The following is a 22,424-nucleotide window of genomic DNA, read 5'->3' as shown; positions in this document are numbered from 1 at the left end:
CAAGGCTGAAAGGGATGATGGTTTATGGCAGACACAGCAGGAACTGCACACAAGAGCTGGTGAAAAGAAAGGTAACTTGGGCTCTGCATCCAGCAGGCAAAGGTTTTTCCAGTATGATTCCCCACCACCAGTTCCCTTCAGCCAGGACTTTGCACCAAGTACTTTTAAATAAGCCAGTCAGCCTGGGACCAAAACGAACAAGTTTTGTGATTTATAAACTGTGACTTGAAATATTGCTATTCCTCACACTCATTTGGAGTTTTTGTTGGCATCGGCAATGGGCAGAAAAAAGCAGTTTACAAGCTCATGGGACTGAAAGCATCTCACAGCACACAGTGACTGTTAAACACTTTATTGTTTAGGAGAGAACCTTGGAGGGAAGGAATGCGCCTGCTGGTGTAACCAATGGCAGCATGCTAGGAACAGTTAATCCTAACAAGCTACTCAGGGTTACTTCCAAATACTTCGGACCCCTTTCTCCAGAGCAAACAAACAGAGGCAACAGCTCTTGAAACTCAGATGTAGATTGGTGAAACAAAAGTTAGAACTGGGTGAACCAGGCTCATGTTGGGCAAGACCCCAAGCTACAAGCTTCTGCTGGAAGCACCTGGGGTCAACACAATTCTTTACATTGCAAAACAATAAAAAGAAACTATAGCATCCCCTTCTCCTGGGACCCTTCTCTCAACTCCAGGAACGTCCACCGAGACTGATACATGCAGGCAGGTAGAAGAGGAATCATGATGTATTGTCTTGGGTCATGGAGGGCAGAAGGCACTGGTTTTGGTCAGTGTCTGTCCAGAAGGATGCTGGGGCTTCCAAGGGCATCTGTGGTCCCTGTCCTCTGTTCTTTGGCGGATGACGTTTATCCAGAATTAACAAACAGCTCCTGGAGAAAGAAGGAGACAAAAGAAAAAGGCAGCAAGCTAGTTATGCAGCTGTTGACATGGGAATGTTTCCATCAGAAATGAAAGAGTAGCATTGGCAGGGTGAAAATCCCACAGAAAAATAATCAGGTTTCACCTACTGTAAAACACAAGATACTCAAGGGGAGAGGATTGTAGAAACAAGAAAGCCACTCATGATACCAAAGGCAAGGCTGATTCTGTGATGAAGAACATACGGTCAGTTGCAAGCATCAGGATTGTAAATCCACTGGCCTACAGTGGGAGAGAACAGCCGTGGCTCCAGGTAAGCACTGGAGCAGCGAGGTCACAAGAGTAAGTGCAGCCTCACACTAAGTCCTGCCTCAGCAGGACACAGGAGCACTTTGATTAGCTGCCATCAAACACACACACACACACACACACACAGTCCTCTCATCCTGGAACAGGATCAACGTAAGAGCACCAGAGAAGTGAGAAGAATAAAGATGGGGACTCAGAGACCACCCCAACTCCTGACATATCTGACAGCCTTTATCCTGCTAAGACCTCCTTAAATTCAAAGCAAAATCATGTCTGCTTTGACCCCACAGAAACCTACTAAATGGTACCTTCTCAGATCCTGCAGGTACGTGCATATGAGCTGTGAACTTCTGAGGGTTATTATAAGTCAGAAAGCTTCCAACGTTTTTAGGATGGAGACTGCAAAGTTTGCTCTGGTCTCTTCCTATTTTTATCTTATCGCATCTATAAAGTCAAAGAAATCAAACCAACAATGCCATCACCACTGGATGAGAACACACATGACACCAGCTGTAACACCTCTCCCTGAGGATCTGAGGTATCAGTGTTGGATCCCACTTCACAACGTGGGCAATCAGCTCTCCTGCAGCAGCAGTGGCATCATTGTGCCAGTGCTACAGGAAGAGCAGAATCACACAGGGTAAGCCCATCAACAGGCTACTTTCTCCTCATGCTCTGGATACATGCAGGTCCTTTTTGCAGAGCAGACAGGACTGATCCATGTTAAAAGGACCTAGCTAAAGCCAACTAGAGAGAGACAACTGAATACAATCTCATTGCCCATTTTTATTAGGGCTGTATTTGAGCCCAGTTCTACTCTCCAGATATTTGCCTTTCTGAGGAGAGGAGCTGTGCTTTGTTCAGTGTGAATCAGAAAGGAAAACATCACAAAATAATGATGCTAGCACATTTGGCACTGTCTGTCAGAAGGTGAGGATGTCATTTTGGCTACTTCTGCACAGCAGGCTGGTACTGGCTGATACATGATCAATGTAGACTGAATATGCTGGCCTTGAATCTCCAAAGAGCCCCATCTCTGACAACAATGAACTGGAAAAGCTTCAAAGGACTCCAGAATAAAGAGAAAATTGTTCGCCAAATTATTTAGACAAAGGTTATGCAGAAATCTGACAAATGAACCATCAATAATACTCCACTGACTCTAATTTCCCTGGTAATTTTTCTCATCATTAGTGACTTAAAAGTTATGCACAGAGCAATATATTTTAAAAACTCCAATAGCACTCACCAAAATTGCAATGAGTGAAGCAGTAACAACTCACGATCAATTTTGCAATGAAGTAATTTGCTGTATTCACATTGTAACACTTCAGTAAAGGGTCCAGGAATGCTACATTTTGTGAAAAAAAGAAAAATCACTTCTGTGGCTACTCTGTGGTTAAGCCTTCTGGAAGACAGTAGAAACCTCTTTTTAAAAAACAATTTTAAAGAATATCATAGTTACACAATTTCATGTTCAAAATCATAACTACCTGTTTCAACCTCATCTAGTTGCAGGTATCTCTACCCATGGCAGGGGGGCTGGAACTAGATGATCTTCAAGATCACTTCCAGCCTAAACCATTATATGACTCTGTGATATTTTTACTTATTTCAGGAGAAAATGAGAACAGCCCCAATGAATTCTTTCCAGTCTAACCTACCCACATACCAGGTATGCATTGAGCTGGAGGCTCACAAACATTCCTTGTGCAAAAACATCAGGTTCCATCTCACTCTGGATGACTAAACTTCCTCAAAATGTTTTGCACAGTGAGCCTGGACCCAGAACAGATGGGCTGAAGGACACCTTATCTCTGAGACTAAACTCACCCTTTGCCCACATTTTAACTCCGCCTACCACTGCAACCAGCGCAGACTTTGCACCCCTTCATTTTCTTCCAGCCTGGAATCCTCCCTGCAAGATGCTACCAGGTTGCTACAGCACTTACCTTGAGCAGAAGGAGCCAGCAGAGGGAAGGAGAAGCTTTACCTCTTCTCCATGCTCCTACCATTGCACATGCACCAGACAAGGTGAATAGGCAACAAGTCCAGGCAGTTTGAAAACACTGTTCTCACACGACACAATACTCCCGGTTAATGGAGTTGAGGCTCAGACTGAAAAGTTTTGGTGCCTCCTCATAAAATGACTGTCCCACAGTTGGCATTAGCTGGTCTCTGCTGCAGTCTTAGCAGAACAAGAAGTCAGGAGATGAGCAGCCTTGGAGAGTGCATGGCACACACAGTCTGATGAGAGGGAACGGTGCCCCTCTTGCATAGGGAGGACAGGTTATTTTTAACGCCACTGCCAACACAATCCAGGTAGAGACCAGGTTCCAGTCTTGATGAGCTCCAGCCCAGCGCCTCTACATATGAAAACTGTCCATACAAAGGCAAATTCCTCATCAGCACAAACAGGAATAGCAATCTGTTCAGTCCTGACAGCAAGCCCAGCTGGAGAGCATACAGCACTTGTTTTCTTCCATGCCTCTCACAGCAAATGGGACCTTCAAGCCAGTAACTCATGTTCTTCCACCACTGTGGGACCCTGCTTAGGAGCTAACTGCAGTCCAAATGGGCTGCTCAGCTGACACAGCCTGCCACTTTGCAGCCCCCTGTGGGAAAGCCAGCAGCTTTCCAGCTGAGTGAGGAGAAAGGGCTGAGCTCTGCAAGTAGATCTGCTCCACAAATCTCACCCCTGCTGAGAAGGAAGTCCGGTCAATGCCCAACATGGTCCTGGTCCTCTAACAGAGCTGAGGCCTTGGTACCCAGCACTGGGGTGAGCAAGTTTCAGCAAGGTTTTCTAATGCCCCTGTTCCTCTGTCCTGTTCCTTCTTTCTCAGTCTGCATCCCAGTTCAGAAGTTTGGGGCTGCCTGGTGAATCTGCAGCATCCTCTTCACCTCCCCCAGTCGCCAGCCAGCTCTGTGCCTCAGCTCTCGGCCTCTCTGGAGGCTCTCAGCCAGCGGAGGAATCTCCCTCCTCAAAAAGCCAGACCCTGAAGAACTTCCTCCCTCAGTGTTTGCCAGAGACACTGTTTGCCAAGCCCCAGCTGTGTTAAGACATATTTATTTAACCAGCCTTTAGTCTCACAGGGTAAACCCTGCAAGTTTCCTCCAGCATGTGCCTTGCCTTTGTTCTAACATCCCTTTAAGCAGTCGCACCACGGTGCTCACACATATGGGCACTGTGTAGCTATGAAGAAATCAGAAAGCAGATCCTCATGATAAATGACTCGGTGCATTTGGAGTGTCAGTGACAAAGTAGAAATTAATCTCCATAGTTCCTAGTTCCCTGCCGTGTGCAGGCAGCTCTCAACACCAAAATACCTGTTGGCACACAACAGACCTCAGCAACGTGACCACACAACTTTTTCATCTCACTTATTGTGGAAAGGGGCACAAACAAAATACAAAAATCCTGACCAGCCCTAAGATGGGTGTTCAAGGCCTTTACACTGGATGAGGCATCTTTTGCAGGGCTATTAGCACCCCAAAGCGCTGGAAGGGACATTTGAGTCACTTTGGTTTGATGTATGCTGTAGGTATTTTTTGGTTATGTGCAATTTGTTCTGTTACACTCAGGGTATTGGCTATTTTGTGGAGCAGCTGTGCTGACTAATGGATCACAGCACTTCTGTGCCATATAGTTATTGCACAGAAAAGCCTCTCTGTCTCTCTCATCCTTCAGGAGTCCAACAGTTGCTGTCCTTGGGACTGGAATAAGGAGGGGCAGAAGCATGCCTGGCAGCAACAAAAAACATTAATTCAAAAAGCTATGAAGAGAGTTTTGTTTTCCCTCTTCTCTGTACTGGTGTTAATGGCTTTGCAAAGCAGAGAAGTTCACCCAGTGACTTCTTGGCTACTTCCCCAGATGGTGTCTTCAAAGCTGGCTTGACAGCAGAAAAGATGCTTTTCAAAAAACTCACCAGACGCATTGTCAGAACACCCCGGAAAGTGCTTTCACGTGGAAGTCTCCTGGTCTACATACCCCACCAACAGAGTGCAAGGAACAGAAACAGTCTTTCTGGTTTCCTCCTCCCTCTCCAGCTCACACACTGCTTGCTTTGCTCTGCCTTGACACCTCCCCACTGCTCTGCATCACCCAAATACGAAGTTATTTACCAGCACAACTAATCTCCAGCTGTTCTGAGACTCACCTGTTTGTTCATGCATTATAACATTGATTTCCTCCAGACAATTGTTCTGATCATTGTTCTAACTTGCAGAGAGCTCCCGTCATTAGCCTTGCTTAACAGGAAATATTTTGCCACTGACTGAGCAGCTCTGCAGTCAGCAGACTGCACAAAAAATCATCCCGGTTGGGGGGCTGCATCTCCCTGCTGAGCCAGTAACCCCAGACATCACAGTGGGGAACAAGCTCACTGCTTTTGATTTTGGACATGTGCTAGAAAACACCAGGGCCAGGAGGAACAAACACGGCTCTGGCAAAGGGCTACTGCTGAAAGGATGGCTGTTAATTAATCCACATACAAACCGAGGGCAGTTTTTGCTCAATCGATGTTAATTGCATTTAATCTCATTCTTGCCATTAAGAAAAGCCACCGGGCCAGGCTGATGTCGCTAGTGCCTGACATGTAGATTCCACCCACGTTTGGAAGGCAAGGAGAGGCAAGAGGAGAAAAGTAATGGAAAGAAAGGAAATAACCCTTCCTCAACCCCTTCTGCATCACTGCACAATTTCATCAGGCCTGTTCCATTATTTAAACAATTTTTGTTTTCCAATAACATTACAGAGGAGCTCAAAGGATGAAAATCAGATATAGAGCATTTCACTACTAGTTATTCTTGCTCTCCCAGGTACCAGCTTACAGCTTCGCTAACCTGCACAGCATGGGCTATTGTGCTTCTGTAAAGGACTGAAATACAGAAAATCGCTTGTGTGAAGTGGTGTTTGTTTTTTAGTCCCAGGCTGATGCCAGCAGACCTGCCAGAGCCCTTCAATATGACCTACAGCTGTTGACTGTCACCTTCCATCAGCTCTGCTGAAATCTTTCTCCTCACCTTGCTACTGAGCACAACCCCAGCACACACCAAAGCATGTTGAAGCCTGTCTTTCTCTAACATCTTATAACACAAAGTAGTATTTGCTATTAAACAACCTCTGACCAAATTTGCCTTGTAAGACAGAACATTTTTGAAGCCTGAACTTCCCAGGTGAACCGACAGTGCATCCGCCAATGATCTGGCTCTGATATGCAGACTGTGTCACTATCTGCCCAGCTACCTCCTTGGGAAATGGGAACAATCCTCTTGCCTCTGCAGGAATCAAGCCTGGGGGCAGAGGGGTAGCTCTTGTAGCACAGGCAGCCCAAGGCAGCAGATTTCATGACTACTGGCTTATTGCTTCTGTGAGAGCCTTGCGTTTTTCCAAATCAGTACCAAGAACAGTAATAATCAAGCCCGGGTTCTGTCGGTGCTTTTCCCCCGTGGCAGCACACAACGTCTGCCCAAAGCCAATGCTGCAGTTTATCATGGATTTTCTTTATCCCTCAACAAGTGTTAGTCCCAATGCCTCTCGCTGCATGAAGTGGACATATCACAAGTGCCATGAAGGACTGGCTGAGTTTTAAGTGCTCTGAAATGGCTCCACTAGACTTGGTCAAGATTGCTTTAAAATCATTTCCCATTAGGACTGTGACCCTCTCTCTTTACAGCCAGGATAATGACTGTATCTCAGAGGAAGGTAATTACATCCCACTATCTGTACACATCAAAAAGTGCTCCAAACACTACTGTGCCTTTCTGGACTGAGTGGTAGAAGGCAATGCAGGAAGAAAAGGAGATAACACTGGACGCCCCTCCATCCTGCAACTGGAGTCACCCCAAGTGTTTTGCAAGCTTGTGGATTAGCCCCTGGGAGGGATAAAGGGATCCAGAAGGCACAGAGTGTTTCTAAAGCAGAACAATGACAACTTGTATAAATCCAGCTCTGGTTTTGTGAGGATTAAAATGAACTTCACCCAACTGTGAATATCCGCTTCCAGAGCCAGAAGGAATGGAAAACCACTTACTGATGCAACAGTATTTCATTATTTCAAACCCTAAGCCCAACACTTCCAAAAATTAAGGAGAGGCAACAGTAACATTATTGCTGGGGGACACTGGCTGCAGGGGTTTAACTGCTGAACTGCCAAGCCATGCTCTGGGCACAAAGTAATGAAACAACAGACACAAATATTGTCAACTTCTCCACGCTGTCTTTCCTGCTCTTACTATCAGCCTCCAGAATAATCAGTGGGAAAATAAAAGGAAAAAATAACCCCAGAAGCCAAGAGACTTTGGATTAAGTTGTATAAATGACCTGTTACCTCCTTACACGAGGAAGAAAGAAATGCAATAAATACCTGCAAAGCCATCTCAGTATCTTGGATTAAATGGATTACAGAAATGGAAAGTACATGATGCAAGATGTTATAAAACAAGATGCCAGGGAAGTGCAGGAATTTGAATCAGGCTGGCAAATGATCCCTGCAGACTATTGAGGAAAATTAATAGAGAGAAGGGGTAGAGAAAGGACATGGTAAGAAGACTGACTGATGAACACTGTTGTTAGGACGTGTAAATTCAGGATGTCAGACTTCCTTTTAAATCTACTTCAGTCCTGGAACAAAAATAGCAAATCCTAGAGTGCTGAAAAGCACTGGAAGTAGAAAAATCAGATATGCCAAGCCTCATTTCAGGATAGGTTTCCCCTGTGCATCCCTCAAGATTGAAGTTTGTGACTTTAATTATTCCTGGAACATTGTGTATATAGGGATTCAATGCAGGGATTACTAGCAGGATCCTTGTTATAAGTGCCACTTCTCAAACAAATTACACTTCACTGGATGTCAGTAACATACACAAGAAAACAAATTAGATAAAGGCAGCAGGACAGCAAGATACAGGTCTGGTGCAAGGAAATTTCACAGAAAAATAAAGGCACTTAGAATTTAAACTCTTAGAACATTTCTAATTCCCCAGTGCATTAAAGCTCCGTGTGACCCAGACACAAAACCTTCAATACACCAGTGACTCCACACAACCTAAGATGAAGCCTAGCTGAGACGTGCTTTATTTGTGCAGAAATGCCATCAGGGAGCAGGTGGAGGAAGAGAGAGACAGGAGATAGAAGGGGCAACCCCAGTCGTCCTCCCAAATCCTAGGGATCATCCCATCCCATTCACTGACTGTTCACAGCCACACACAGACAGATGGGAGAAGCAAGGGAGAGAGAATGTACTTTTGTTTGGAGGCAAATATAGCAGCTCCTTGGCTGCAGGGCTTCTTCAGAAGCTGATCCCAGATCCACATACTGCATTCTGCCTTTCCAGATCTCATCCTGGAATATATTACTAACCTGCACTAGTTCTAATGAGCATGTCTTAACTCCGGAAATTTTCATGAAGATGGAAGCACAAGGAAGTCCAGCCCTTGGGTAGAGTGCAAAGGACAGCTGAAAACACTTCACCTTAGGTATGGCACTGTGCCCCTGAGATGGGACCTCAATGCTGGTTGCTAAAGTCTCATACTGGAGATTTTACCAGGTGCTTGCCAGTGTTACTCAACCCTGCAGTTTTCCTGTGCACTCCAGGAAGGTCAGCACTGCCTGGAGGGCGTAAGCCAGTTCTAGGCTCTATTGTCAGTCACCTCCCAACTTCTTCCAGCAGCTGAAATAAATCCCCATCTCAGTTTCCCTTTCTGTACCTGAGAGTAATGCCACTTACCAACCACACAGAGGTATGATAATTATTCACCAAGATGCTAAAGAAATGCAAAAATTCAGTTCTCAAGGGATCCATTCCTCTGCACAATTTGCATTTAGGCTTCAGAGGAAATCTGGTACTTTATTTTGTTCCTCTCTGCCTTGCTTTAGCAGGCTCCTGCTCTGGATAAAGAGAATTCCTCTTTGGGTCAGGGTATCATGTCCACATTTAAGGTATGGCTCAATCCTATCTAGTCCAGCTTCATACACCAAGAACAGAGGCAGGCAGAGACTTCTCCAGATATCCTTTTTCTATGCCTAATTCTATTTTTGTTCACTGATACAGTGAAATTCCACGCAGAACTATTATGAGCTTGACTGGCTTTATTTGTTTAACAGTTCACATTTTCATTAAGCTGTTGCTACTCGGCAGCCAGTAATTTTATTTGTGTGATAGCTGTATTCATCTCACCCGCATGGGTGTAGATGTCGCTCTCCTTTTCTTCTGGTTGAAGAGGCAAAAATCAACAATGATAGAGTCAAGAGAAAACTGGGAATTCTCAGGTCTGTTTGCAGATAGATGTGGGATATGACTTCTACCTGTTTTTGTGAAACACGTCCCAAAGACTAGGGGCACCTACAGGTAAAATTAAAAAAAGGAAAAAAAAATTGTTTTGGAAGACTACTCTCCCCTACCCAGGTACTAACCAGAAACTGAAATTATTTCAGCAGAATCAGCCCGTTTGACTCAGCACTGAACTCTTCTACACCAGAAGCTTACTGCTGACTGCGCATTTACAGTATTTGAGTATGAGATCGTAAAGAATTAATTATATGTCTAACTCTTGCCAATCTTCAAGTATCTTGAAATATCTGGTCCCAAGAGCTGCAAGATCTGATTAGATCTCAAGGAAGAAAAGTCTGGTTGGCTGGCCCTCACCAAGCCCCAATTAGACAATCTTCTACCAAGTTCAGGCAACCAGACAGAGAATTAACAGCCCTTTTGAAATGTTAATGACCTGAACCGAGACAGTCAAATGACTGAGCCACACCTCTTGGACAGAAGTTTCAGAAGTCACTCAAGAAACACTAAACATTTCACTGTGCCACTCCCCTTTGACGGGATCAAGGAGCCACGGAGCAGGGAAGCAATGGGCAGGGAATCTGCATTCTGGGTTGGAGAGCACTGGGTGTTCCCGCCGGGCCTGACCTATGGATCGGAACGGAGAGGCTGTGCCAGATTGGGAGGCCACGGAGACGTCCGGTTGTGAGATGAGATGAAGATGCCCAACCACAGGCACACCCAGGCAGCAGCTGCGGGAAGCTGCAAGCTCAGCTGCCCTGAGCATGGCACTGTCACAGTCAGTCCCGGGGCAAGAGGGATCTGCTCTGAGCAGCTGCCCACTGGCACCCAGCACAACCAGTGCAATTAAGAGACCAGCAGATAAAATGCTCTACAACCTGAACCACGGATCAGAGCAAACGAAGGGAGAATGATGAACACTGGGAGATGCATCTTGATTTCTCAGCGTCTCCTCCCGTGTAAATTCCAAATCTTTCTTTCAAGATTAAAAACCTTTACCAAGTGAAAAACAAGCTCAGCATTTCTCTAGCTCCATCCTGTCCCTATCCCTCTTCAGAGGACACCCTGGTAGAATACCAGATGCTGGAATAAGCCACAAAAGCCTTCTAAATAATTATCTCCTATCACCTTCTCTACAAATTTATAGTCCTGCATCTGTGTCAAGACAGAGACCTGCCTTCATCTGTCTAAAACACATTCTTCACAGAGGACCTAAAGGTGGAATGTTTAACATTAGCATTTGAAAATGTATTCAGAGACTGGAAATGAAAGTAGTTTTTAAGTGTCCTGTTCAACTGTCTTGTGGACACTGCTCAAGTGGGGGGAGCTTTGTATTTTTTTATAATATGACAAATGATGCCAGTTCCATCTTGTAATTTTCCTCACTGTGCAGCATGTCTGTTCATGACAGATACCAGTGCAGCTGCTTAGGTGTCCGTTTATCTGCTTGAAAAGTATTGTCTATTTGGAACCAACTCATCCTAAAACAGCAGCCCCAGAGGGTGAGACAGAAAGAAAGGGAGGGGGGGAAGAGACAAGGGAGTTGTGGACTGGGAACACATTCATGCTTCTCCTGTAAAGGTTCTGGAAAAAAGCAAGCATCATATTTAGTTTTAGCTACATCCTCTCTTCACTCCTCCTAGACTGTTCTTTTCTACTGTCACTCAACACCTCTTGACACTCCCTTCCCACAAAGACCTTTCCACTAACATACATTTAATCTCACACTTGCAACATGTGGAAACAAAGCAAGCCCTCAGCTGCCTTCTGCAAATCTGTGCCAGCACAGAGGAGCCTTCAGGTCACAGCCTGAACAGTTTGCAGTTTAAGACAGGCAACACTTAAAATAAAAACAAAACACATAAAGGAAGGAAAGAGAGAAAAAGAAAAAAAAAAAAAAAAGAAAGAGGACAAAAAAAAAAATCAAAGAGTACTTCTACTTTGTGTTTAAAGAGACTTTAAACAGGAATTTGCCAATTTTCTGTAACCAGGATTAGAAGAGAATAAACTCAAATACTTTGTCCTTCTGCAGAGCCCTCTGAGCTGAATTTCACTCTCTGCAAAATGGCCAATATAGAAAAAAGCTCATAAATCCGTCTGACGTAAGTAACTTCACATTACTCTTGGGGAAACAGAGGCAGAGACAGATTCATTAATCCAAGTAAATGAATCCACGAAGCAGTCTGAATTTCTGAATCCCCATAATGTCCCACACTAGAAACAGCATCCAGGGCCCAGCAATTTCCATGCCATGTTGCCTGGCACAAGCAAAGCAAGATACCTGAACAGATGAGAATGTTTTCAGAAAGGAGAAGTACAGTTTTTAAACCACACCTTGCCCTAGGCATGCAGCAAAACCCATATTTTGTTACATTAAAATACCTCCCACCATTTCACTCATTGCTTCATTAATGCCAAAGACCAAGGTCACATCTGTAAGATGCTGCCTCAGAAACCTGCTGAGTAGCAGAGAGCTGCACAACCTGTCTGAACAGGTGGGTACAAATTCCTGTGGCTCAGCACTGTCAGGGTTAGCCTGCTGATAATACTCAAGGCTAGCAAGGTTAGGGCTGGTTTGATCTGCCATCATTATTTGCAGCCTGGCATATCCTGAGAGGATCTTGCCACAAGCTGGTACTCTGTCTCTGGCTTACCAAGTACAACTTCTATGTGTGCACAGGGGAAACTGGGCCTTACAAAGCTGTATAGGTAGTTACAGGTACACAAAGAACTTTATAAGACATTTGTGTTAAAGAATTGTTAAAGCCAGCACTGAATTAAAGACTTGATTTTTAAGATAAGGAACTGTTCCTTTAAAATCATGGGGTTTTTTTCTTGGGGTTTTTTTGTTTGTTTTGTTTGGTGGTGAGGTTTTTTTGGTTTTTTTGGTGGAGTGGGGTTTCTTTGTTTTGAAAATAATAAAATTCCACACGTAAGATGGTGTCAGATGATTTTGAATTGTGTAAGGTAGTTGTCATTACTGTGACTTAGAACTGGAATTTGCATTCAGGAAGCTCCATATTTACTGTCTCCCTAAATTTAAGTTGACAGAAAGAGTGTCTGCTCCTGCAGGCAGAAAGCTAATTCCACCACCTCTTTCCCATAGTCAGTCTCTTTCTCACAGGTAAATTCTCCTGAGTGGACCTGCTAACAACTACCAAAGCACCAGCCTGGATGATGCTGACCAAAGACCTCCAAGCACGAGACTCTGAACTGTGCAAACCAATCCTGGTCCCACTGATGCCTGCCTGGGAAGGAAACACAGTGTGCTTGCACACATACACCCCCCAGCTCAGCCAGCACAGGGAGGGACAGGCTGGTCACTTGATTTGCAGTTTTCCCGTTACTTACTGCAGCATTCGAACAGCCAACCTGCTCCCCCTTCGTCTGCTCTGTGGTGGCCATTTCTCCAGAGCTGCCCATCATTTCCTTATCAAGCAGTAAAAACGTAGGATCACTAGAGACACAGCTCAGCCTTGCTGAGATTTCATTCTCTCAGCGGGTTGTAAATGCCCCTATAATGTTGGCTTTTTTAATCTTGTGTTATTATTACCCGCGGCTGCCATTCAGTCTGCAGAGAATAAAGCGCCCAGGCTTTCAGGACCCACACAATGGCTCTGTGCATTTGCCAGTGGTTGAACAAACAATACCTCTGTGTTTCAGCTTTATTGGAAACCTTTCTGTTGTGGGAGCTTGGCTGCATGTGTCCCCCCTGCTCAGGCGATGCAGAGGTGAGAGCGGGTGTCTCTGAATTCATCGGTGATTTCAGGAGCACGTGCCTTGGCGCCAGCCTATAGAACCACCATGAAAGTGCACGGGCAGCTGCATGTTCTGTGAGCCCCATGAAAGACAGACACAGACCTGCAGAGCCAGTTGGTCCCTAGACCAGCCAGGGAGTCCGAAGCTCTAACAGGGCCCCTCTGGGAATAATTACGTTCACCTCTGTGTAAACGGTGCTGCTGGCTCACGGGGAGGTGTGATGATATATGACATAACTGCGAAAATGTCAAAACACCGCTATCCTGAACCACATTCTTACAAGAAATCTTGGCTTCCGCTTGAAATTAAAGATCCTGCTGCTTGCAAGAAAGGCTGGAAAGCTGGAACAAGTGAAAAAGCACAAATTAGAATGCAAAGAGAATTTGAAAAATGCAGGGCTCTTCTAATTCAGGGAGACTGATTGTTTTGGTCAGCTCATTATTGCTTGCAGGGGACACTGCAGATGTGTGAACTCTTACAGAGCTGCAAATATCCCTTCACTCAAGAAAACAAGCCCTGCTGCAGACTCCTCACATATTGAAAACCCAAGAGGAAAGTCAGAAATTCCCACAAAACCACAAGGTTTACTTGTGAAACTGTTTAGAAATACACCAGGGTTATTTCATTTGTCTTCTGGTTTTAAGCAATTGAGTCACATTCTCACACCACTTCTGTCTAGGCAGGAGGGTTAGATTATTGTATTTTATTTATTCCTTCCTTTTTCTTTTTTTCAGTAAAAACACAGAACTAAAATTCTCATGTACTTGTAAAACTTCAGGTACAACTCCACAAAACTAGGGCAATAGAAAACATGCCAAATATTTCAAGGCTTGGCAACAGTGAGCCTGTCTCTCTGTGGCAGGAGGAATGTCTGTCTGTCTCAGCCAATGTTTCTGAGTAGGAATGTCTCATCCCGATAGCCCATGTACATATAAAACACCTATGCTGTCAGCTCTCCAGGAAGAGACCTTGACATTTTGCAGAATACCACATCCCAACCCCCATCTCCCCTGAATAGCAGCAGAAGGCAGAAAAACCTGGTAGATCTGAAAATCTAAGAATCAGGTACTGCCTTCAGCAAGGATTAAAGTTAAAATGGAAGAGGCAGTGGTGAAATGAGCACAGCCAAGTCACTGGAATTGATGTACCAAGGAACCAGCTTCCAGGCTCCCCAAACCCATGGTCACAGACGGCCTGTCCCAATCCGTCTCCTGTGGGCCAACAGAAGAGAGATTTTGAAGGTGAGGAAATCAAGGCTTTGCTGTCTTAAATAGAACAACTAAAAGGTGAATGGTTTCAGTAAATATTGTATTATTGTTGTGATATTATGTGCTTCATGTACGTGGGGAGAGAAGCTGCAACCCTCATTCTGAGCTCTCACCTTACAGTAACGGGGCTGGCACAGGCAGGTGAGCTCTGCTCTCTGCGGACGCAGTAACGGGATTGCAATGCTCTCTTCCTGAAAAGAGTAATGAGGTGCCCAGAGAGCCTGCCGAGGTGTCAGAGAAACTGATGCTGATGGACCCTTTCCAGACCAAAGACAGATTAAGAATAACACAATACCAGCATAACAGCACCTTATCAACAGCCCTGCGAGTGCTAAGAAGTGAATCTGAGCGAAGGCTGTGACACCTGTCTGCATCACAGCCCTGCTATTACTGCCTTCCGACTTCCCGCACAATCCAAGTGTCCAAATGGCTTTGAAGCAAGAAACAGCAAGACAGGAAGGTGAATCTGAACTCTGATCAGCTGTCTGAAGAGACGGTATGAATACCTTACATTTCAGTAACAGTTTTCATCCATAACGAATCCGAGACATCCATTCAACCTCCACACTCCAAACCACAGAAGTAATATCTGCCCAGGTAGAGATGGGCAAATAAACACAAGTTAAATGACTGTTCAAGGTCGTCCAAGGACTACAAGAGACACACACGTCTAGCAAGTAGATTACTCTTCCCTTTTGAAAGGCACACAGACACACACACGCACGCACAGAGGATTGAAACTGCTTAGCCAGGTGTGCAGCCTGCTGTGATCAACACAGCTTCACTGAGCAGCAACTCCTCTCGATGCTGTTTCACTAGTGCTAAAATGTAAAAAAGCAAACCTTTATAACAGAATTCTTTCAAACAGATGCAAATATGTGTGGGGATTTTGCATCTGGACTAAGTTGCTACAATCTACACATCTTATTTGTTTGCTAGTTATTAAATTACCCACAAGCCATCAACAATTCAAGTCTCTCTGTGAGAGGCAGAGATTAACCAGGAATTGCTATGCAGAAATGCTGCTCATCTCTCTCTCTAGCGCGATCAGCCTCATGATGAGTTGTGGACATTTGGGAACAAAGGTGAGCTTTTCTGCAAGAAATGAGAGGCACAGCAAGATGGGAAAATGATGCTATAGGGAGAAGAGGATTTATTTGCAAGGCAAGAATCTATCAGAAATGGTTTCACACACGCACTGCAAGCCACAGACTGTGACCGAACACACTCGTGTATCTGGAGCACAGGAAGCTGTACTTCTGTCCAAGCACTAATGCAAATGAGATTTTCAGTGAAAGACAATGAGGCCAGTATGTAAATACTAATTTAACAATCTAGTTGACAACGCCTCAGCTGATCTATAAATAGCTGGTTTATTAGCAGGTGATGCTGAAGGCAGCCAGCCTAGCTCCATTTCCCACAATTCCCTGTGCCATCTTGTTTTTACTGACCCCGGAGACACAAGGACTCTTAACTGTATGCCGCTCACTCCTCCACCACTACCTGCAGCGTAGCTACAAACACTTGACAACACAATACATATTTATCAATGCCCTTACACAACAAGGATCCTGCAGCACCACACATACAATGGCTCCCAGTGCTCAATTAAAGAGAGCAAATGGTTTAGAAAAAGAGAAGAATCACGCAGCCTTGCTTTTAAACAGGAGGAGCTGGTCACTCAGGTGCCAACAGGCATTTAAGGAATGATTGACACAGAGCCAGAGCCAGGCACTGTCCATCCACGTTTACACTGTGCACTGGCACACTGAGAATCTAGGATAGCAACACCTTTAGTAACTCTAGGCCACTAAAGAAGCATTTTACCATCTCAAAACAAGATGTCAAAATCCTGATCTTTTTATGCAGTTTCATTTCATAAGGAATTATTATTTTATAGTACATAATAAATCTTACAACTCTTTACCACCTCCTCAAGCTGCACATGCAGGAATCCCTTCTTTCACACAGGCACAAGAGACAGCAACACCACCAGAGTCTAGGGCCAGCAGGCAAGAATACTGCATCCTGGTAAAATTGCTGTGGCATTTGGAGCAACACACCACAACTGCCCTAACTCAGCATGGCCGGCATCCATGGAAACCACACGAATTATGATGTTTTAGGCTATTCACATGGATTTGTAGATATTCTCCAGAAGTGTTCTAAGGTTTCTGTCCTGGGGTGATGTTATGAAGCCGCTTTATTCCTTAACTGTTGCACAATGCCCAAGGATGCTGTGCCTTTAGGATGGACCCGAGTGCGGGGCAGTTCAATGGCTGGGCCCAGCAGCTCGGGGGCTCTGGGGCTTGGGAGGGAGTGTGCCAGGAGCGCTGTGCTGCTTTTCTGCATTTCCTTTGTGTTCCAGCTAGCTGGGAAAAGGTTCTGTGGGGTTTTTTTTTGTTGTTCTTTGTTCCCTTTCCTTCCCCTTGCCTCACTGCCTCCCTTCCCTCCTCGCTGATCTGGGGAGCCTACGAGGGTGGCCCCGGCTGGTCCGAGCCGTGTGTCTGTTCCCTCTCCGGCAATTTGCTGTATTTTGAGGGGGGTTTTTTTATCCTGTTCTACCCCATTTTGTTTGTGTGTTAATAAGCAGTTCGGTTTCTTTTTCCCACTGTCACTTCTTGTGACCCATTTGTCTCACCAATGGAGGAAAAAGGGAGGCCCTTTTCCCTTCGGAGGAGACACTCACTCCGGAGTGTTTCCTCCTGAAGCTTTGTCTCAAAAACCAAGACAGCTTCAGTCTTCCTCTTGCTGCAAAGAACAGTGACAACATACTTGACGAGTTGGGCTTGTAAATAGGCAGATTGAATTAGAGGAACAGAATAGACTTTGTTATCCCTTCCTCCCACTTGCTTCTGATTTCTAAAGAAACCTTCCAAACACAAGAAGTTGCTGTGTCTCTCACAGCCATATGATAAGCAGAAATAAAAAATTAAAAAACACACAATCCACACTTATTTTTCCATAAGGTCTATCATATTCTTACAGCTTGTACAGGGCAGGCTCCAGAGTTTATCCTGACAGGGAACCTACTGTGCCGGGCCCTGCACCAACCCCGACAGGGGCAGAAGCTGCTCGTGACTGGGAGGCCCACGCTGCAGCTGGAGTGTGCACGGAGGCGTGCTGGAGCAAAGAGCCCCGGCACATTCCCTGCCCTGCTGCTGCACCCTCACTTCTCACTGCTGCCCACTCAATGAGGTGACAAGAGTTTCCAGAACACCGATTTGCTCTGCCACAGCTCAGCAGATCCGTTCCAAACGATCACGACTCACGGTGGTCTGTGCCAAAGGCAGTACGGTTCCCTACAGAGCAGGCTGTGGACAAAGGACTGCTCCTTCATTTGTCCTAACAACAAACATTTACAATTTGTTTTTTTTAAAGTTTTAAACACAAGGGTTAAACTGGTATTTATATGATTGCAAACCTGTGATGGTCTTACAGGCTGTTTTTAACACCACCAGGGACTGTGAAAAATAAACTTTTCTAATGAAGTTCACTTACTAAATTGCCTATTGTGAGTGGGCATACTTCTGTTTCCCAGTATTTATAGAAATAAGATAGAGACGCTTGACTTAGCAGAATAGAAACTTAAAATAAAGCTGCTCTCAGAAAACCTGTGGAATTTAGCAAATCACAAATAAAGGAATCAGTTCTCATTAAACAATTAGGAAAAAAACCCAGTATAATAACAGATTTGCAATGATCTTGACTATTTAATACAACTGTCATAAATCTAACGGCTACAGACACAAGCACCAAGGAAGAACTGAAACATTTTACATAGTTCAGTAAATGTAAGATGCTGCAACAAGGTGTCAAAACAGCCTTCCCAGGAGAAATCCACACAGTTGCTGTTTCCTTTGCCTTTGATGTAAAGCTACATGTAAACCTGCAGTGCCAAACAACTCAAAAGAAGCTTGTTCTGTCCCCCAAATCTCTGCATTTCCTGTAGCTCTGGCAAAGTTCCCGCTTCCTTTGGCTGTTGTTTCCTTTCCTGATCAGCATATCCATTGCCCAGATCCTTGATTTCACAGCCCAGCCAGTTGTATTCCAGGAGCAGTTACCAGCCAGCACGCAAAGAAAAGTTTAACTAAGTTTGGCTCTGTCTGAAGTAAATTTTGAGCAACTAGAGCACAGATGAAATCCAACTTATCCAGAGTAATTCATTCTTCACAGTTGTTTAAGCATGGTCACTCACCGAGGACAGACTGGCAGCCTTCTCCGTGGGCTGTGGATTCCACTGCACTGCCAGGAGCTGTGCTGAGACAAGTGCACATCACACGTCAGTGAAGATGGACTGCACCCTTCAGCTCTGGGATGGAAAAATCAAACTGCTAGATAGGCTCTCTTCCTTGCCGGATACACTGATTTTTATCAACGGGAAAAGCCAATTAAAGTTGATAAAGACACATTCTCTGCTGATTTTTCCTTACTGCCCACTGCTCAGTGCTAGTATAATGGATAATGTTCTGCCTGTGGGTGTATTTTCTAAGATCTGTCAGTTCTGACAGCATTTTGGCACCTGGATAACTCAAGATCTATACTGAGGGTCCAGGAATGCACCATTTCTCAGTAGCTGATGGGTACATTTTTCAGCAAGGCTTTCCTAATTAAAGGGCTGGAAAGAGATGGGATCAGATTGATAGGCTTTGCAGTCAGATGTTTTATGCTTAGTTTGATGAATTATAAATCACCTTTTGCAACTTTCAGAACACGTGAGAAGAACATGCAAGAGAAACCACAGCAATATGTCCAGAATATCACAATGTAATTACTTATTTTCAAATTTCACCTCTGTCCCTATTAAAGACCATTAAAGACATACTCAAGAAAAGCAATGCTCATTGAAAATAAAAATAAATATATATATCAAAAAGAAAAGTGAAGCTATGAAATGAGACACTGCTGCTCTGGAGGTGCTCCCACATGGAAGTGTTTTGCCCCAGGTGGGACAGAAGATGCATCACTCCTCCTTCAAGCATCACCCTGGGCTGGGAACACCGCCGTGGAACTGAGTGCTCAGCTCAGTCAGCCACCTCCTCTGCCACACCAGTGGGAAGCTTTGCCTTGTCCTCAGCCGTCACAGCCTTGTGTCAGGGCCAGAGAAACCACTGTCATATTGAATGCTTTGACTTTACTACCTGTAAAACTGCATGAAGACAATGTATTCTGTGCTGGCTTCGTTGTGTCTGTCAAAGCCCCTTCCCTATATACAGTGAAATGCAGCTCCAGAGAGGCCACTGCCAAGACCTTTCAGAATAACCAGTTTGTTCTGGTTTTAATGGGATCTTTAAGTACGGAAGTTCTTTTTTTGGTGGGCAAGGGGAGTGAGGGGAGAGCAACAACAAAAAAACCCAAACCCCAAAACAGGTGTGAGAGCCCAGTATCCCAGAGTGAAAGTTCACAAGTGCCTTGCCGTCAGTGGTATTCAGAATAGTGCAGACTTTAAAGCTATAGAGAAGAAAGTCACAGAGTAACCATGTGGAATAGGGAGGAAACTGTTGGTAATTTAAACCATGAAACCAAAGAAATACAAGGCAAAACCATCAGGATGTGAAAAGCACTTCCAGGCACTGAGAGGTTAAAACAATTATTTGAACAGCTGGGAAAATTAAAATGGTAAAATAATAGCTAGCCTTCAAAATTCTACAGATGCAAAGAGACTCTTCAATGAATAACTGATAAAGGGGAAAACACATTTTAAAAGAGAAACTGTTTCACGCATGAAGGTCATACAAGTAACAGCTCCTCTTAAGAACCCGGATTTCCAGACTTGGCAAGAGATGAAGAGCTGGGGTTAACACAGCAGCCTTTTACCTTGAGGGACCTAGGGTAAAATCCTGAATACTTTAAGTTACACATGAAAGTGACTTTGGGCAGATTCTTTCTATGTCTTTCTACAGTACGAAACTGTTCCCCACCGTAGCAAAAGCAAGGTCACACAGGAGCACACCAGAATTGTTGTAGCAGTTTGTTTGCTTTCCCAAGGAATCCTCCCAGCCCCAATGACTCCAGCAAATACTGCAATCAGAGCAGCCAGTTCAGGTAGTTTTACTGCTGTTATCTAATGCTCTCCCATACACATAACCTTGCTCTGGTAAGAATGTGGTGATATGTGATCTTTCAGGAAAAAAAGACACTCTGTAATGAGTAGCTTTATTATTCAAGAAAGGTCTAACTGGAAGAATAATGCCAGTCAGGATTGCAGTATGTAAGCCATGGTGTACACAATGCTGCTCAGGTCTAGGTACACAGAGAGACATATCCAGGGGACCCCCAACTCCAGCAGAGCCATCTCCAGGGCAGAGAGGAGCTGAAAGAACACAGCCAGGGACAGTTTATCTGCCACTTGGCTCCAGCTGTCCTTGTAGGCAATGGATTCTCTCTCTCTCTACTAGCTATTTAAAACAAGAAACCAAAAATTTTCAGCAAGTAGAGAAAAACTGACAACTGAATATGCAGCACTGTAGAGAAGAAATCAGCTGTACAGTGCCAGTGCTCTTGTTTCCATTCCTCACCCACTTCAAATGCACAGCCTCTTCCCCATAAACACTGTGCAAACTGTTAAAAAGGACAGCAACTGAACACAGATCATCAGAGTCCAAAAACATGGATCCTTTGGCAAAAAAAGGCAGAATCAGAACAGAAGGCCAAATCCATCCGCCCCAGCAGTCAACTCTTCTATCATTCACACATATCATTTCACCAGTCTGCATCTGGAAAGTCTTAACTCTTACTTTTTTTCTTTCTAAAGAAAGAAATTAGACAGCATAAACACTGAGATCCTCCTGCAAGAAGATTTTTCCTCCAATCAAAAGCATTTGTTTTTCCAGGACGATTAGAGCATTTCTGAAGGACTAAGATACAGCCTCCTCAGCCTTCTCTCCTCAGAGTGGAGCCTACTTCACTCTACTCTGAACACGGTCAACACACTTCAGTTGACAATCATCTGGTATTGAGTCCTGATGCTGTCAGGTATCTCCTCTGATGGGTTAGGGTGCTCACTAGGCAAGGATACTAAAAGAAAACATGAAGATGAGCCTGCAGCCTCCCCCATACAACTTGCTGCAACCACCTTCAACCTTTAGCTACTCAGACCAGGTTGGACCACTTTAAGGATCAGAAGTGTCCAACATGTTGCAGAAAGGAGTGGTTGTGTCTATGTCAAACCGAAGTAGCCTGTGCCACGGAAAGTAACACGGCCGACAGAAGGTTTTCAATAAAGGCCTTGACCTTCCTAAGGTCCTGAAGGACCCTGTGACACATTTTTACAAGAGTCAGGGCCCTGGTATTCTGCCAAGCTGCAAACATTTTGTCTTAACTGAAGTTATGATTACAGCTTAAATTCAATATGCTCTCCTTCACTTCTGATCCTAATCTGCTGGCAGGAGCTGCTGGACCAGTAAGCACCTGCCTTTTTTTGCCCTTTAGGTGACTACATCACTGTGCTGCCTGAACAGATGCCAGCAGCTAGAGCTGCACAGCAAAACCACTTAGGAAATTCACCAGCTGGGTACAAAACCTGCCTTAGCAGAGCTCTTACTGGGAAACCTGCAGATCCATCTCTGGTACCTTGTCATGGCACTGGTTGTGGTAAGAACATAGATTTGGAATCTCTCAGCTTGTCCCCTCACTGTACCAGCATGGTGACCAGTCATCAGTCTTTTAGTTGCCCAAGGTAAACAGCATCCTGCAAAGCTGGTGTATTGCTGGGTAATGTACTCTGGGATCCTTCAGGGTTAAAAAGAGGGTATAAACCTGACAGAATGAAAAAATACTTGAAGCAGAAAATGAAGGTGTGAGGCTTGCAAAGCACCCACACCTTTCTACCCTCCTTCCATGGGGTCTCTGATTCTTACCCATCCTTCCTGCAGTCAAACTCCCCTGTGCCAAGCAGCTTTCATGTTCAGTGAGGAGTGCAG

At 44.7% G+C, this 22,424-nt stretch overlaps 1 protein-coding gene across 3 annotated transcripts in view; it reads right to left on the bottom strand.

Annotated features, from left to right (window-relative positions):
- Positions 1-451: 451 nt before the first annotated feature.
- CHCHD6 (coiled-coil-helix-coiled-coil-helix domain containing 6) overlaps positions 452-22,424 on the bottom strand; it is a 110,048-nt gene continuing 88,075 nt past the window's right edge. For all 3 annotated transcript variants that reach the window (XM_082288485.1, XM_082288486.1, XM_082288487.1), the window contains one exon: positions 452-889. In XM_082288485.1, coding sequence (XP_082144611.1) covers positions 866-889 — 24 coding nt within the window. In that variant the 3' untranslated portion in view covers positions 452-865. The remainder of the gene's footprint in view (positions 890-22,424) is intronic.

This window comes from Coloeus monedula (genome assembly GCF_965178545.1).
Source record: "Coloeus monedula genome assembly, chromosome: 11".
NCBI lineage: Eukaryota > Metazoa > Chordata > Aves > Passeriformes > Corvidae > Coloeus > Coloeus monedula.
Note: the sequence above shows the minus strand (reverse complement) of the source record. Positions and strands in the feature narration are given on the sequence as shown.